General features: G+C 42.9%; 1 protein-coding gene across 2 annotated transcripts in view; it reads left to right on the top strand.

Moving 5' to 3' along the window:
• Window positions 1-16,982, top strand: part of CNTNAP5 (contactin associated protein family member 5) — a 733,870-nt gene that overhangs the window by 306,553 nt on the left and 410,335 nt on the right. For both annotated transcript variants that reach the window (XM_045516101.2, XM_045516108.2), the window contains exon 4: window positions 6,857-7,004. In XM_045516101.2, the coding sequence (XP_045372057.2) occupies window positions 6,857-7,004 (148 nt within the window). The remainder of the gene's footprint in view (window positions 1-6,856; window positions 7,005-16,982) is intronic.

Here is a 16,982-nt window from a genome sequence, read left to right as displayed (position 1 = left end):
TAATAAAGTGGCCCATATTCGGACTTCACTTAAAATTCCATTGACCAGTTACCGTGTTTCAGGAGGATGACTGACAAGGAGGCTAGGAGAAAAATGACAACTTGGGCATTGATTGCACAAGAGCACGTGCGTGATAAAGGTTGTGTCTGGGCGGAGATGGGTACAAGGAGGCACTCACATCCACTGGAGGATCATCCTACTGCCAGAAACAGAGGAAGAATACATCTCTCTTCAGTGATACAGTCACACAACCTGGAGGGAGTGAGAGGATATAGTTCCTAAGAGAGCAGGACGTGAGTATATGACTATAGGTAGCACAGCTCACATGGTGGTCACGATCAAGTGGGAGGGTCCGTTTCTCTCCACCATTGCCTTGACTCCTTGAGTTGTTCCTCTACTCTGGAGACCTTGACCCTGCAAAGGAGGCAGGGAGGAAAGTGGCCTGGATCAGTCATCCTCTTTGTTAAAATTTTTAAGAGCCAACTAGACAGGTGGAACCACTCTTTGACATCATTCAAGGGCCAGGAGGCACTAAACTGCTGGAATAACTGCTCCTATGAAATTACACATAAACGTACCACACGTGCACTTGTGGGGATGCAATGGGTACTGCCTTACAAACATGTTAGAAAACAAGGGAACTCAGTACTTCAATTATCCTTTTTATCTCCTTAAAGGCTATCATTTTAGAAGTCTTGTCAGCCAGTAGTGGCCAGTGTCTAACCTCTACCTCTCAGTGCCTGTCTGAAATGCATTGTACACACACCCCTGAACAGCAGCTTGGAACACTGATTGGATAGACTGAGTGAGTCTATCCATTTTTAGTCTTAACTCTGCAGTTGGCCTGTTCATTACCCCCTGACTTATTAAATATGTTTTATTAAATAGCAAAAAAGTATATTTCTAATTGGCTCTGGGCTGCTAGTCCTTTCTTAGTTTTAGTTTTCTTTCTTTTTTAAGGGGAGATCCCTCAATGGCATTCTGAAAATTTCAGTCTGATTGACAAGTGCCTTGCGTGGGGCTGGAGGGTATTCATAAATCATTGCTTCCAAAGACATTCTTACACCAGGCATTTGTATGCAAGAATTAGCTTTCGGAATCTCTGTGTCTCTCTTTATAAGAGTATCACTTGTTTTGGTGAAAATCTACTACACACAATGTCATTTGCGTGTAGTAGTTAATGTAAGATTCACAACCACCCTGGAGATTTTATTTTCACGCTTTTCCTGGTGAGAAAACCAAGATTCATAACCATTACGTCTCTGCGTTCATTCACCCATTCGTTCAGCAACTCACTACTAACAACGCGTCAGGCTGATTGGAATTCACTGACTTTGAAACAACCAGGCAGATTTGGTTTGGGTGACTGAATGCTGTTTCAATGTGCCTTTAAGGAATACTGTGTTCCAGACACTTATGGTTACCTGGAGTTGACTTCAAATTGACATTATACCTTTTTCTATATATAACGGTGGTGGATGGGGAGGGATAAATTAGGAGTTTGGGATTAGCAGATAGGTACTACTGTATATAAAATAAACAACACGTTACTACTGTAGGGCACAGGGAGCTATATCCAAAAGCTTGTAATAGCCTATAATGAAAAAGAATATGAAAAGGAATATATATATATATCTGAATCACTATGCTGAACACCAGAAACTAACACATTGTAAACTGACTATACTTTGATTTAAATAAAAAAAGTTTAAAAATAAAAACAAAAACAAAAACAAAAACAAAAACTTCTAAGAAAGTCATGCATGTAATATTCAGAATTAGCCTGTCTGATTCTTGGGGCCTCCTCGTGATATGGGGATGCTGAATTGTCCAGCTGCACAATTGTAAGATGTCTTCCAAATTTAGAAAGGTTAAATATGTGTGTGTGGGGGGGTATGCATGAGGGTGTGTGTGTGTATGTGTGTGTGTGTGTGTGTGTCGTGGGGTGTGCCCCTTCAGTGAGGAAGTTGGCTAAAACCTTTCTGATGATAATGGAGGGAAATGAACTAAACATGCAGAAGGCTGAGCAAGACCTTGATGTGGGGGAGACCCATCCCTGGTAGCTATTACTGTGCCCCAGGAATTATTTGGTTTCAGTAACCTGACATGAGGGAGTGAAAATGACAATGAAATTAAAGGGTCGCTTGGCTTTAATCAAAATCTCTATAGTCCAGTTCCAATTTGATCATTTATTGATTTATGACTTACGACCCCACTCAAACTCTCCAAAACAAAGCTTCTTGTTTTAAAAAGAAGCGAATACAGATTTCCTCCCTCACAAAGGTGTTATGATCAAATTAAAGGGATGAACATTCTCTTGCTGTCATTTTCCGCCTCCCACCATCGAGCAAAATTCTGCTTGGATTTCTACCTCCTCCAGAACTTCGCACAGAGAGAGTCACACCGTGTGTGCTGTCTATGGCTGACTGCTTGTGCTCATGTAATGTTTTCTTGCAGACGTCAGTCGTTTGCACTTTTTATTGCTGAGTAGTATTCCAATATACCATTATTCTGAGTGCAGCTTGCCCTTTTTTCCCAAAAATTTTCAAAAATTTTGGAGTGGGAGCTTAGAGTTTTAATTTTATATATTTCTTCTTCTGTTTAAAAAAAAAAAAAGCACTTAAAGCCATGAATTTTCTTCTAAGGACTCCTTAGATTGAGTTCCACAAATCTTGATGTAAGTGTTTTTCTCATTGTTCAAACTAGTTTCTAGTTTCCATTACAGTTTTGTTTTTGAAGGCAGGATTACTTGGAAGGGTGTTTCTTATTAACTTCCTAAACATTGGTGAGTTTTCTAGATAATTTATTATTATCAACCCCTAATTTAATTTGATTGTGGTCAGAAAACAAAATATGGTTTCACTGGGACTTACATTAATTATGTAGAATATAGTGTCTTGATAAATGTTCCATGCGCCCTTGAAAAAAGTGTGCAGTCTGCGGAGTTCAGCGAAGTATTCTACGACCATTAATCAGCCAGTTTCAGCGGTAATGTTGTTTGAATCGTCAATATTCTTGCTGATTATTTTTGAATTTACTGTAGGTGTGTGTGCATGTAGGTGCTTCTGTCTTCATGATGAATCGACCCTTTATGACGCTGAAACTCTCTTGTGCCTTGTAACACAGCCCACTTTGTCTGTTATCAGTAGAGAAGTTCCAGGCTCATTATGTCTGTTATTTGCATGTAATGTCTTTCCCTGTCATTTTACTTTCAACCTGTCAATCTTTATTATTGAAAAAGACTATCGCATGAAAAGTATATAAACAGGCCTTGCTTTTTATTCTGCCCGTCAGTTTACGCCTTTTACTTGGAGTTTGACTCGTCTTCTTTTAATGCAATCGTCAGTTGGGAAAGTTTACGTCTACTAGCTTCAAATCCCTTTCTTAATTTTCTCCTCTGTATTTACTCGTTTCTCATTTCCCATTTTATTTTGTATTAAATGAGGATTGGTGCCCCTGTGAATTGTTTTCAGGTAATCTATCCTCTTTTATGGCTCTCCTTCTTTCTTTTATTTTTATTCATTCTTGACTTACTTAAGTTGACTTCAAATTGACAACATACCGTTTTTGTATAATCTTATATAGAAACTCTTAAATAGGAAATCTCATACAAAAATCCTATAATCTTAGGGCCTTACAACAGTATGATTCCACTTTGCCTACATTCCACCCTTTGTGGTTTTACTGACATGTGTTTACATCCACATTTGCTAAAAATATCACAGTATATGATTATTTTTCCTTTAGATGTGCATCGGCTTTTAAAATATTTAAGGAAAAAAAAAAGAAAACTAGTCTTGTATTTAGCCACCTGTTTACCACTTTGCTCTCCATCCCTTCTTGGACACTGAACATTCCATCTGGCACCAATTTCTGGAGACGGTAGAATTTATTTAGCAATTCTTCACCGCGGAAGTCTATAGGTCATACATGATCCCAGCTTTTGCTTAAATGATATTGCGTTTATTTTTCCTTCGGATTTGCAAGCTACTTTGGCTGGTTTCAGAATGCAAGGTTGAGCGGTTCCTACTTACAGCGTTGGTTGATCTCCATTGTTTCTTGGGAGAAGTCACCTGCCACTCATCCTGCTGCTCAGCTGTTATCCTCAGCATTTGAGCTGGCTTTGAGTGGGTGGTAGCTTTCCTGCATCTAGCAGGGCTTTGAGATTCAGCACCTGGAGAGGAAATTCTTTCTGGGCTTTTCTGTCCTCTCCTACAGCTGCTTGCATTGCTAAGCGGGGATTGCCTTTGATCTTGTAGGGAGAGGAACTGGCGAACTTGGTGAGAGCAGGGCTGCAGCTTCCTTTAGATTCAGTCTGCCTCTGGCTTTCAAGGTTTCTGAGTTGATTGGAGTCTACTGGCTCCAGGATGGCTCAGGGATCATGCATTGCACGCTTTGAAATCTCAGAACTTTGAGTCCACTTGGGCAGGCGCCTACGAGACTATGGGACTGCAAATAACATGACTCTGAAATAGTAAGACTTTAAGACTGCAAGATGCTGAGATCACAAGATTGCACGATAGTGAGACAGAACGAGTAAGGTGTCTGTACCATGCATGCAGTTATGCCAGGATACTGGCCCCTTTGAAGAGACCCCAGGATTCCCTCTTCATCGCACACAGCACATAAGAGATCTACAAGGGGTTCCAAGCTCCCAATATAAGCCTTTTATCTGGAATTATACAGCCAGGATTTCAATACCAGCTTAAGATATAGCCAGTCTACAAATCACATAGAACCCAGGCCAGGGCACCTTGTTACTCTTAGTGTGAATCAAGTACTGTTTAAACACAGGGGCCTACATGCTTGCAGAGTGGCTTATAGCGTACAGGATTAGCAGGGAGTCCAGAGAACTAATGGAAATCTCCCCAGTTAGGCTGTAGAAAAATGTGCGATGCCTTCATTCCATCCAAAACAGGGAGAAACCCCTCAAATCTCTCTCCCTCCCCACCCCCACCCAAAAGAAGTAGCAACAAGAGTCAATTTTAAAAGGAATTACACTCTATAGGGGAGAGTCTTTCCCAGGTGAGCAAGCGAGGGAGGCGGTTTTATACCTGGACCAGTTGCTGAAGTGGGAATCACGACATGGAGAAGATAAGCCTGCTAAATAAAGCCATTCTTTTTTGTTTATTTTTAGAGGGGGAGGTAATTAGGTTTATTTCTTTATTTGTTTAATAGGGGTGTTGGGAATTGAACCTAGGACCTCTTGCTTGCTAAGCTGGTGCTTTACCACTGAGCCCATGTCCTCCCCTCAAGTCATTCTTTTTTGAATTGAGATAATGGCCAAACCTTTGACAAATCTGTGGACCGGGACACTGGCTTCAAATCTCAAGGAATTTCTCTCCACCAAGTCATTCTCATGCAGCAAGGTTTTGCTGCAAAATGAATGGTGAGCTTCTCCCTTGCTCAAAAGCCCCCGTGGGGGATCCAATAGTGATTATATCAATTGCCCAATGTCAGAGTGATTAGCTGGAGTGATTGATGTCCAGCTGAAATGTCAGATTGTTCAAGGTACCCTAGATTCACAGATATTATGAGGATTCAGTCAAGGTTGAGGTTTAAATAATTGAAATGAATTCCAGTAAATCGATAAAAGCCTTTACCTGCTGTTCACTTGGGCCATTTGAGAAACCAGTGGATCTTCTTTCTATTGGTTGATGCTAAGGGGCTTTATCTATGATACTCCAGTGGGAGAGGAAGGCAGGTAATGACTCATAATGAAGTAGGCAAATCCGTGCTCTAGCTGACATCCTGTCTTAAAGTTTAGGTACCACTGGGATGATGAGAATGTCCTGGGGGTGGCTGGAGAGCAGTGATGGCCGCACAATAACGAGATGCCCTCACTGCCACTGAACTACCTATTTCAAAATGGTTTAAATGGTAAATTTTCTGATGCACATTTGACTCCAATGGGGGGAAAAAAGATTAGACATGAGACTTTGGATTCCATCTACAGAAAAACTTCTACTCCAGAAATCATTCACCCAAATGAAGGCCAGGAGGCATAATTTTAGTGCACCAGGTACCTCCCATGCTGTGCGTTCCTTTGCTTAAACTTCACAAGGAAATGTGAATATAAATTACATAAAAACCAGAGCCTCCTGTTCTTCCTCGTGCAGTGATTAACAGTGGAATATTTGAAGAGTGTGGGACTGTGGAAAAACCATAAAGTTTGGGATAAGACAACTTCAGAAGCGAATCCCAGACCAATTACTAACCAATCAGATGATTTGCAGGGTTTTTTTTTTCTTCTGCTTTTCTCTCTCTAGATGTCAGTTTTTTGTTTTTCTTTTTTTTAACCTGTAAAAAGGTAATAATGATAATGGAAAATGCTTAGCATAGTAACCGGCTTCCATTAATGGTAACAATTACTGCTATAAAAGCCTTTCCTTCTGAGAGGAGATTTTCAGTTGCCCCCTACACCACAGTGACTGTGAATGTTTGGAGTATCAGAAATTCATTCTGTTATTTACTCAGTAAAGCTTTTAGGTGTCAAGTCTTATGACTTGCTAGGCTTGTCTTATTCATAAAATTGTGGGGAGGGAACTTCTTAAAGAATAAGGTATAGTATTTCTGAAAAAAATGTATATAATATGTAATGCTGAATTTTTACCAGAGTCAGATTTCACTGGAAAGATCTGAGAAGTTGAGGATTTTCTCTGAGAGACTTTATGGAGCAATGTAGATGGATTTTAATTGATGTTCCTTGGCAGGGTAGGGTATAGCTCAGTGGTAGAGTGTGTGCTTAGAATGTGTGAGGTCCTGGGTTCAATTCCCAGGACTTCCATTAAAAAAAAAAATTAATGTTTTTTTTTTTTTCCCTTGGACCTAATTGGGCCTCCTTTTCTCCCTGCAGACCTTTGCAGGAAACATGAATGCTGACAGTGTGGTACACCACAAGTTACTCCACTCAGTGAGAGCCCGCTTCGTCCGCTTCGTGCCCCTGGAGTGGAATCCTACTGGCAAGATTGGCATGAGGGTTGAGGTCTACGGATGCTCCTACAGTAAGTACCCAGCGCTGCGGTGCGTTTGTGTGTGGCCCCGTCCACACTGCACTGGGTTATCTGCCTGGAGAATGAGATTGCCATTGTTTGAAAGTTATCGCTACCCTTTCATTACTTATGTGCATTTGAAAATGTGAAAATCAACCCAGAGGTAGAAAAACTCTTCTTTTATTTAGAGGTGAAGTAGCCTGGAGGTGATCACATGATAAGAGCTTATAACAGCAACAACAGCAACAACAAAGTTTAAAATTAAGAGCTTTGGGAGTTTGAGCCACCATTTGTCTTTGCAGTAAAAGAATAATTTATGTTCAGGTTTTTCGCAGAAGGAAGGTGAGCTGTTATAAGGCACTCCCCTTCCTTGCTCTAGGATGGGAAGGGAAGAAACATTTCCACCCACTGTGATGGAATACATCTCTCCTGGAATTACGCAAGCCTTCCGCTCTTCTGTGAGTTGCTGGGGCTGAATTTAAACCTAGCATTCCATCTCCCAGATGAGGAAGGTTGTAAATATAGGTAGTGGTGGCGATCACTCTAGAATAAGGTTAAGATTATGCAGGAGAGGTTCCCAACCTTATAATTCTTCCCTGCAGGGTTTAAACTGAAATCTAAAATTGCATCTTAATATTTTTTTTCTACCTTAGCAGTGACATCTCCTGCTTATAGACTGAAACCCAGTGACCCCTAATGAATGAACAAATGCGATCACTATCACTTTAATATGGACCCGTTCAATAGATTCCTGTGTACGGTTACCGGAGTGCCTTGTGAGTTACATACTTGAACTGCTTTCCAGAGCGTGATCTGCAGAACGCTCACATCAGGATCATCTGAGTGTTTCTGAAACATGCATTTCCTTAATCTTGTCCCCTACATCCTGGAATATGATTTCAGGGGAGAAGGACTCAGAAAGCTGGGTGTTAGCCAGCTCCCCAGGGAGACTATGGAAGTTGAGTCTCTACTGAAAATAAAGTCCAGCACAGAGGGAAGTTACCTGTGAAATGGTGGTCTTGATTTTGAAAAGGCACTGTCAGAAAGAAATGTGTTTTAGGACAGATGCACCAGCAAACCATTAGACCAGGGAGAGAATGCCTCGCACGCTAGCCCTTCCATCAAAAACCAGAGATGTCTGCAAAGCAAGGGCTTACATGCTTCCTAACCCCGGATCTCTGGGGTCACCACATTCCCACGCTATCTCTTCTCTTGAGCACAGTTGTCACTAAGAAGTTCCTTTTTAAGGACAACGTGGCTCTTCCATACTGGAAATAAATAGTGCATCTGTATTATTATCTATGTTATTACTTCAGCCATCTATTTTGGTATCATAATCCTATTAGTCTTGAACAAGCCCTCCTACTTTTGTTTCTTTCTTCTTGGCGGCGTCTTTGTTTCCCCTGTCCCTGGTTCTGCAGGCTGCACAGAAAGACGCACAGCATCATGTTAACTAATCGACCGCGGGGTAGAAAGGGACCTTTGGGCAGCGTGTCTATTTTTTTTTTTTTTTTCCTGGTGATGGATTCCTTGGGGAATCTGATGACAGCAAGGGACTCTCTCTTAAGAAAAGTGCCCACAGTAACAGAGCAGTTTTTCTCCAATATTAAAAGGTTCGCAGATCTGCAAGAGCCCAGATCTTGACAAGGCAAAGAGTTCCTGACTTTGGGTCCAGCCCTACCTGGACTCCTCTCCGGGAAAGCTCTGCATCTAATATGTGCATCCTCTGAGGAGATAAATTACCTTCAGGTGAAAGTGCGAGTGATGGGAAGTTAACCCCTCTCTGGACACAGAACACCCTCCTCCGTCACAACCCTCAAACTGGTACAAAGTCGTCTTCCATCACTGGTCCTCGTGCTTCGGTGCTTATTCCTTTGAGGAAAAAAGAACACATCTCTTTCTCTCTCTCTGTTTCTAGATAAAACCGACACCTCCGCATATCCTCTGGATCAAAAATTCCCTTTCAACATCATCGTATCTGCTTTTTTACTGGTTCATTCCTATAAACATAAAACTTTGCCGCATAAGCTGTAAAACAAAACAACAACTACAAAAACCCTATGGCTCTATTCATCTGCCTGCCCTTCTCTCCCCCGCCCTCTTCAGAGAATGGCTTCTCGCCAGAACACGTCTTGTTTCTGTCTCCACCTGCTCCTCTCCCTTCCCACTGCAACTCTTCCCAATGGGTCTTCAGACACGTGGTGGTCAGTTTCACGTGTCAATATCAGTGCGGTTGGCGCTGGTCTCCCGCTATTTCATTATCATTCAACCAGACACCAATCCAGGTGTCACTGTGATGTGGCTAACGTCTACAGTCATTCTACCTTCAGTAAAGGGGATTATGCTTGATAATCTGTGGGCCTGATCCAGTCAGTTGAAAGGTTTCCCAATCGGAACTGAATTTTTCCCTCCCCTGAGGAAGAAGGCATTCTACCTGTGGACTGCAGCGTCTCTCCTGCCAGTTTCCAGCCTGGCCCTCCCGACAGCCTGCCCTTCCGGATGAATTTCAGACTTGCCGAGCCAGCCCCCACAGTCACACAAGCCCATTCCTTGCCATCGGTCTTTCTGTCCGCAGAGCTCATTGGTTCTGTTTCTCTGGGGAACTGACCCCTGTGGGCTGCTCTGTAGAAACCAGCCCCTTTGGGACCACCAGTGACCTCCATGGAGCCAAGTCCAGTGGGCCCTGCACTTCTCTGGCTGCATTCACCTCTCAGAGGGATTAGGGCTCAGTTAGATATTTCCGGTTTTAAAAACCCAGCCTTCCTTTTTATCACACTTGCTGCCTCTGCTCATTCTCAGGGCTCGGGCTCAGGATCTGTACCTTTCATGTAGCCCCTTCGATGCCCAGTGAGACTTACAGGGTTCCATGAGTGTCAACACCAGCTACACGCTGATCACCCCCTGGCCTGGCCTCTGGAACGGCACGTGCAGTAAGCTTCATGCCTCCACTTGGTAATCTGATAAGTGTGTAAAGTCTGATACAGCAGAAATAGAACCCTTGGGTACCAGTCTCTCAACAGCCAGCTCTTTCGCATCTCCCGTCTCCATAGACGACACTGCTATTCAGTCATTGGCTAGAGCAGAAACCCAGGAGGCAGCTTGGTGTCTCCTCTCCCAGAACCTCTGCTCCTTGCTGCTCATCTGCAGTTTACAGTCGCTCTCCCGCTTCCTTCCGCCAAAACACAGTCTAAATGCACATGCTCGTCCTCCGCCAGGCCTCCCAGAGTATTTAAATAGATTTCCACCTGGAGTTCCTGCTCATACCACTGTCTCCCCAAATTCCTTTTTCATGCACTAGCCAAAGTGGTCTTCATCAATAAGAAATACAGCCATATCATTCCCCTGCCTACTTAAGATACATTTGGATTGCCTTCCTGGCAAGTCAGATTCCTTACAGAGTGTCCCTGGCCTACATCTTCAACATCTTTCTACTTTTTTACTTCTTTCTGTCCACTTAGGCTTTCTTCCTGTTCTTGAAATATGCCAGCCCCCCACCCCCCGACCTCAGGGCCTTTGCACTTTCTGTTCCCTGGGCCCAGATCTATTTTCCCCAGAATTCTCATGGTCATCTCCTTCAGGTAATGTGATTCTCAATTCCAACATCACCTCTTAAAGAAGCTCACTCTGATCACCCCTGCACTATTTCCTGTGCACTAGTCATAAACACATAAACCCATGGTTCTATGACATGTTTTGCTTTGCTTTGCTTTCTAATTTGTCTGCCACAGACCAGAGTCATGTTTGTCTTGGCTTCCTTGTTGGTTGTTTGTCTCTCTGAGTCCGTGCATCTGAAGGTAAGTGTCGGTTAGAGCAGGCCCCGTACCTTACAAGTGTCAGTATGCATTAGACACACATCTGAATTCAGTAAATATTGGTGGAATGGATGAACACATATATCAGTCCAGTCTCATGATCTCAGCATGAAATTACTTGCTATTTACGTGCCCATTGTAGTTTGTAACGAAGCATTTTTTTGTCTTTTGATTTATGAATTTTTTTCTCAAAATTTCCCTTGAATATGTTGCTAAAGACTGGCAGAAATTTCATAGTTCTGTAATTTCCTAAGATTTAAATTTTACCATTTGGGAAAGAAAGAACTCATTAATTCAATCATTTATTCATTCAGTTGACATTTATTTATCACTTAACATATACTAAGAATCATACAAAACTTCAGGGATGTAAAGAAAAAAAAAGACTTTTTCCTGGACCTTTTACAGTTTGTATTTTTTCTTTGGAGAACTTTTTATGATTGCAATTATAAATTAATTGTGTACTTTTTTGTTTCTTTTTGACATCTGCCTCCTCCTACTTGACTCTAAACTTGGAAAAGGCAATAGATGTGCTTGTCAGGCAACCTTCCCTGTTCATCATCCCCCAGATTCTTTCCTTTTCTCTTATTTATTGAGGTGTAATTGACATATGGCATTATATGAACACAGATTCCTTTTCATAAGTAACTTCAGTCCATATGGTTTGCCACCTATTGTAAGTGTCGTGAGAATACTGGGTACTCAGTCAGTATTTGTTAAATGACTGGCATCACCAATTGTAAGAGATGGGGGCCACAAAGATGTAAATACAAACATACAATGAGAGATTGCGTGTGCCTGCCAGAAATCTGCAAAGGAGGCCATGGGGACCTGGAGGAGAAAATAAGTGTTACTGTTGGCAACAGAAAGAGTCAGGTGACATTGTCACACCTCGGCTGAGTCTCAAAAGTTGGTAGGCACTTCCCTGGCAGAAATGAGCCCCAGGCAGCAAGAGGGGCTGTCAGCAAAGGAAGCAGGGAACAGCTAGACTTCTGTGTCTTCTTTTTTTTTTTAACGGTTAGTGCGTAAGAGGCGAGGAAAGGTACAGTGCGAAACTTTAGACATTCGCCTCTTTCTGCTCTTGCGTTTCCCATGCCGTCTGTGCCGTCTTCCAGAGCCGAAAATAGAATCCATCGGCCTGGCGGAGGAGAGGCACTTAAGTAGGAAGCAGCCCTTCCTCTGTGCTAACCTCCCCGGGGCTGCAAGTCCTTCCTCCTCAAGTCTACCCTTTCCAGTTTGCAAAGCATCCTCCTCACTGGAGGCAGCAAAGCAGACTGAGTTGAATTGCCAACCAACCTCTCTCATCATTATAGGGTCTGCCCCAAACAGAGACTTTTTTGGGGGTTTTGTTTGGCTTTGTTTGTCCTTTCTCTTGCTTCCTCCAAACCTGGCTTACACATCCCAGGATGTCGGTTCCTTGGGCAGATCCCAGGCACGCGATCCCGTGGGATCTTCTTTCCAGGTACCCCCGCCCCCCATCACTAGCCAAGTTGTCCCCCATCTTTCTTCACCCAGCACGTCAGGAGTCACTCTGGTGGTCTCCATCTCCAAGACCGCTCTGAAATGCGCATTGACTGGCCCCCTTCAAGGGCTCCCTGTAGCCTTTGGAAAAGCCCATGCTTCTCAAGCATGTTGAACCCCACCCCGCCTTATTTTGCTGCCTCCTCATTCAATTTCCACTACGTGCGCACATGCGGGTCCCTGTGCGGACTGGGAGCCTCTCTCCTGACTCTACGTTTTTATATTTGCTGATGCTCTTTCCTTAGTTATCCCAAGTCTCCTCCACCAGGATGACTCCTGGTGGTCCTTCACCACCCAGAACAAACACCACTTGCTTTCTGACGCCCAGGCCTTGTCCTGGGACCCCCGTTTATGGTTTGTGCTCCAACGCGGGGTCTTATCTTGGGAAATTGAACTCAGCTGGTGCCTCCCTGTCTCACTGCTCATTAGTCTGTTTATGGACCAGGTGGGGACCATGCCCTAGTGCTGCCTGCGGGGACCTAGATCTGTCTGACAGCTGCTCGTACGCTCCATGGAGTCTTACTGTGTATTTGATGTTTCAGACCAAGAGCCTGGCCATCCTTACTCATTTTGTGTTTTAATTGAAGTGTGGTCAGTTTACAACGTTGTGTCAATTTCTGGTGTACAGCATCGTGTTTCAGTCATATATACACATACATTTATTCATTTTCATGTTCTTTTCATTATAGGTTACTACAAGATATTGAACTGATTTTGGAAAGTTTTTATTGTATTTATTTTTAATGATAGTCCTTTTTAACAGCAGCCTCCTCTCATGTATGAGTATTTGGGGGGGGTGTAATTAGGTTTATTTCTTTATTTTAATGGAGGTACTGAGGATTGAACTCAGGACCTCATGCATACTAGGCACGTGCTCTACCCCTGAGCTGTACCCTCCCCACTGTATGTGTATGTTTCATGTATGTACTGAAAATTATGAGCTTTTCAGATGCTTCCTTCTACATAAGTTTCTTTACTATCTCACACTTTTTCTCATTGAATAATTGACAATAGCATGGTTGCAATTCCTAAACTGAAAGTGTTTAAAGCCTATTCTGGCTCATTCTGTTTTCAGATCTCTAGAAGTAAGGATGTGTCTCCATTTTCCCTCAGTATTTATCTTTTTAAAATCTTTTCTCTCTGGTTGCTTCCATTCCCTTTTATAAATGCCAGGGTGACTGCTCCACTGACTGGGTTTTCCTGTTACTTTCGTGTCCTCAGGGCCATCTTTTTGCCGTGGTCACAGGGACGTTCAGAGTGACAGATTCCTTTTGTGTATTCAGATATGAGCAGTTGAACAAACAGTCTGCTCTTAAAAAGATAAAACCTTTCAGCAAATACTCTTGACTTCTTTGAGCCTCTGTTTCTCATCTGTAAATGACAGTGGTAATTACTGTAAAGACTACGATGTCATTTTTGAGTTTTGCTGAGTAAAGCACAGAGCAGAGCATCTAGCAAACAGCCTGTGCTTGGGAGGTGATGGCCAGTACTAGTATAGGTGTGTATCCACAGAGAGACATCCCTGTGTTGTCACTACATGTTGCCTTTTGGGGAAAAATGAACCATATTCTCCACCAGGCAAGGACCCCCTCCAATTCAGACCTCTGTCTGCTGTTGCTCTCTCTTCTGTTGTCGCAGGCTCCGGGATCTCAACTTCCTGCCACCTGCACTCTCTCTCTGCTCAGAAGTAGGATCGTTGTGGTCTCCCTCTGCATTCTACAAAGACCAAAACACAAGGTCTTCGCCTATTATGATGACCACTGCTCAGTAATTCCATGGAGTGAATAATTCCATGATAAGTCAAGGAGATAAGATTAACATCCTGATGGGTACTATTTGAAACAAGTTATACCCTCTCCTTGCTGTCTGTCAGATTCATTCTGGCTTCTTCACGCCTTCCGTGCATGGGTATCTGGAAGCCAAGCATGCTACATTGTATCCTCATGAGGATTACTGAATACCTCCCCCATTACAGGTGTCCCCGCTCTGTCACCTCTCTTGTCAAAGAGGGTATGTGGCTTCTAACTTTCGCATGAGTGTTTTCTCTCTCTGATCAATTTTCAGACTGATTCGTCTTTGGCCAAACATGTTCAGGCTGGTCAGCCAAGTAAATAAAGGATGCGGGTCCTGCTACCTTGTTTAGTTGATAATATGAAGAAGCACATTTGAAAAAAGGATGTCCATATAGACTTGTCTAAAATAAATCACCTCTTAGGGAGACTGCAAGGGAAGAAGAGGTGGGAAAATGAGCAGCATTCTTAGTTGTGGTTAATGGTGCCTCTTCCTAGGGGAGAGAGAGAGAAAGCCAGTTTCTTCCCTACTGGTGTCCATTTTTGCTTCATGAAATTAGCAGTTTCCATTAGAAATGCCACCACCATCTTCCTCAACACTCCTCCCCCCATTCAATATGCACAGTATGGTGCAACTCACACTCCCAACGTCACAACAATCGTTTAAGATAAGAATGACTATTCCAGGGTATACAGAAAAGAAAACTGAATTCTATAAAGGTGGTTTGCAGTTTGCATCCTGAGTCAAATGTTTCTTCTGAGCTCTAAAAAGACTATATTCATTTGCCTGATTGATACCTCAGTTTGGTTATGTCATAAGTAGCTCAAATTTAACACATCCCAAAGGGAATTCTTAATCAATGTGTATCCTGCCCATATTCAGTGTCTTCTCCTCGTGATCTTTCTCACCTCGATAAATACACCTGTTGTCCAAACCAGAGCTGAGATTCTTCCTCGAAATCTCCATACCCCTTGCTTCCTTCAGTAAATTGAACACTGAGCTCCATCAGTCACCACCAACACGTCCACTTCTTTTCCTCTTCACTTCTTCTGTCACCTGAACTTTTAACTCAGCAATCGACTTTCACTCCTCTTTTCTCTTGGTCCATTTTCTCTGCAACAACCAGCAGGATCATCATAAAATACAGAGTTGAGCCACTTCCTGCTGAAAACCTTTCAATGGCTTCTGCCCGCACTGGGAACAAACCACAGTCCTGTGCATAAGGACAAGCCTGCAGAGCCGGGCCTCTGCCTGCTTCACTGGCCTCATCGTCCAGCAAGCTCCCCTCCCTCTCTGGGCTCAGACCCCATCAGTCTTCCATCTTGCCCTCGGCCATGCTCTCTCCCACATTCTCTACCCGGAATGTTCCCCTCCCTCCAACTCCTGCAGCTCATCTCAGCCAGTCTCAGCTTTATCATCATTGTCTCAGGCAGGTTCCAATTGATCCCCAGTTTAAATGAGGTGACTCTTATTTTCCTGTCCTGAAACATAGCAAGCTGTTCTTTCAAAGCATTGATCACTGTCTTGGGTGGTTGGAACACCCACCATAGACTGAGTGTCTTATAAACAACAGAAATCTGTTTCTCATGGTTTGGGAGGTTGGAAAGTCCAAGACCAAGGCACAGCAAATTTCGTGTCTGGTGAGGGCTCACATCTCAGTTCATAGATGGCCATCTTCTCACCAAGTCCTCACCTGGTAGAAGGGCAGGGGAGCTCTCCAGGGTCTTTTTCACAAGGGCACTGACCCCATTCATGAGGGCTCTGCCCTCATGACCTAATTACTCCCCGAAGATTCCTTCTCCAGAGACCATCTCATTGGGGATTAGGTTTCAACATATAGAACTTATGAATTTTTGGGGGGGATACAAACATCCAGTGTACAGAAATCACTGCTGATCAATCCATCCACAGATAGATACATTTATATACATACATGCATAGATATCTAATAGTTATTTCCATGTGTATTTCCTTGTGAATTACCTGTCTCACCTCCCAGTTTATGGACTCCATAACGTTACAGCGCATACCTACTGAGATACTCAGTTCTCAGCACAGAATGAGGCCCATTTCAATTAAAGCAGTTACATTCTTGACTGAACAGCTTCCCCCAGGTGACACAGTCCGTACTGCTTTTACCTCCTTGAGCCCTCCAAGGCAGGTCTGAAAGCATTTAGTCATGTGATACAGGGAACGCTTATGAGAGGGAAAACATCATTTTCAATTTCCCAATACCTGTATTAGGAAGACAAAAGTGAGTGTCCTACGATTTCCGAGCATGTGCAGTTAAGATGTCTAGAGACAGAGGTAACTAGTGCCCAGTCCAGGAGCTCCTTGACCTTTCACCTGTGCTCTCAAACCTAACTCTGGGAGAATCACCCGGGGACATGTATTTGTCAGTACCTGCTCTGGCCACACTATTCCTAAATCATCATCACCGTAGGGACCCCAGCATAAACATTTTTTCCCTCTTCCCAGGTAAGTGTTACTTGGAGCCAGAATTTAAAACTATTCTCTCAAAATCCTCTTCTAACTGTGAGAGTCAGCTCGTTCATAACTGACATTGTCATTTTCACGTCTGTGATTGTTAATCTTAAGGATTTTCAGTAACATGGAAACACGTTTGAAAGTAGTATACTATGGTATAATTAATAGTGTGGCATTATTATTATATAAAATATCAGTTCAATATTATATAATTAAACTGATTATTTAATATTATATACAAAAGATGAGCTCTGCACTCAAATCCCCAGAGGTGTAAACCTAGCTCTGTTACATACTGATTGTGTAATCTTGGACACTCAGGTCCTCTGTGGACACAGTCTCTTTTTCTAGGAAGAGAATGGTAATAATAGTGCTCATT

The sequence above is a fragment of the Camelus bactrianus genome, chromosome 5, assembly GCF_048773025.1.
Source record: "Camelus bactrianus isolate YW-2024 breed Bactrian camel chromosome 5, ASM4877302v1, whole genome shotgun sequence".
NCBI lineage: Eukaryota > Metazoa > Chordata > Mammalia > Artiodactyla > Camelidae > Camelus > Camelus bactrianus.
Note: the sequence above shows the minus strand (reverse complement) of the source record. Positions and strands in the feature narration are given on the sequence as shown.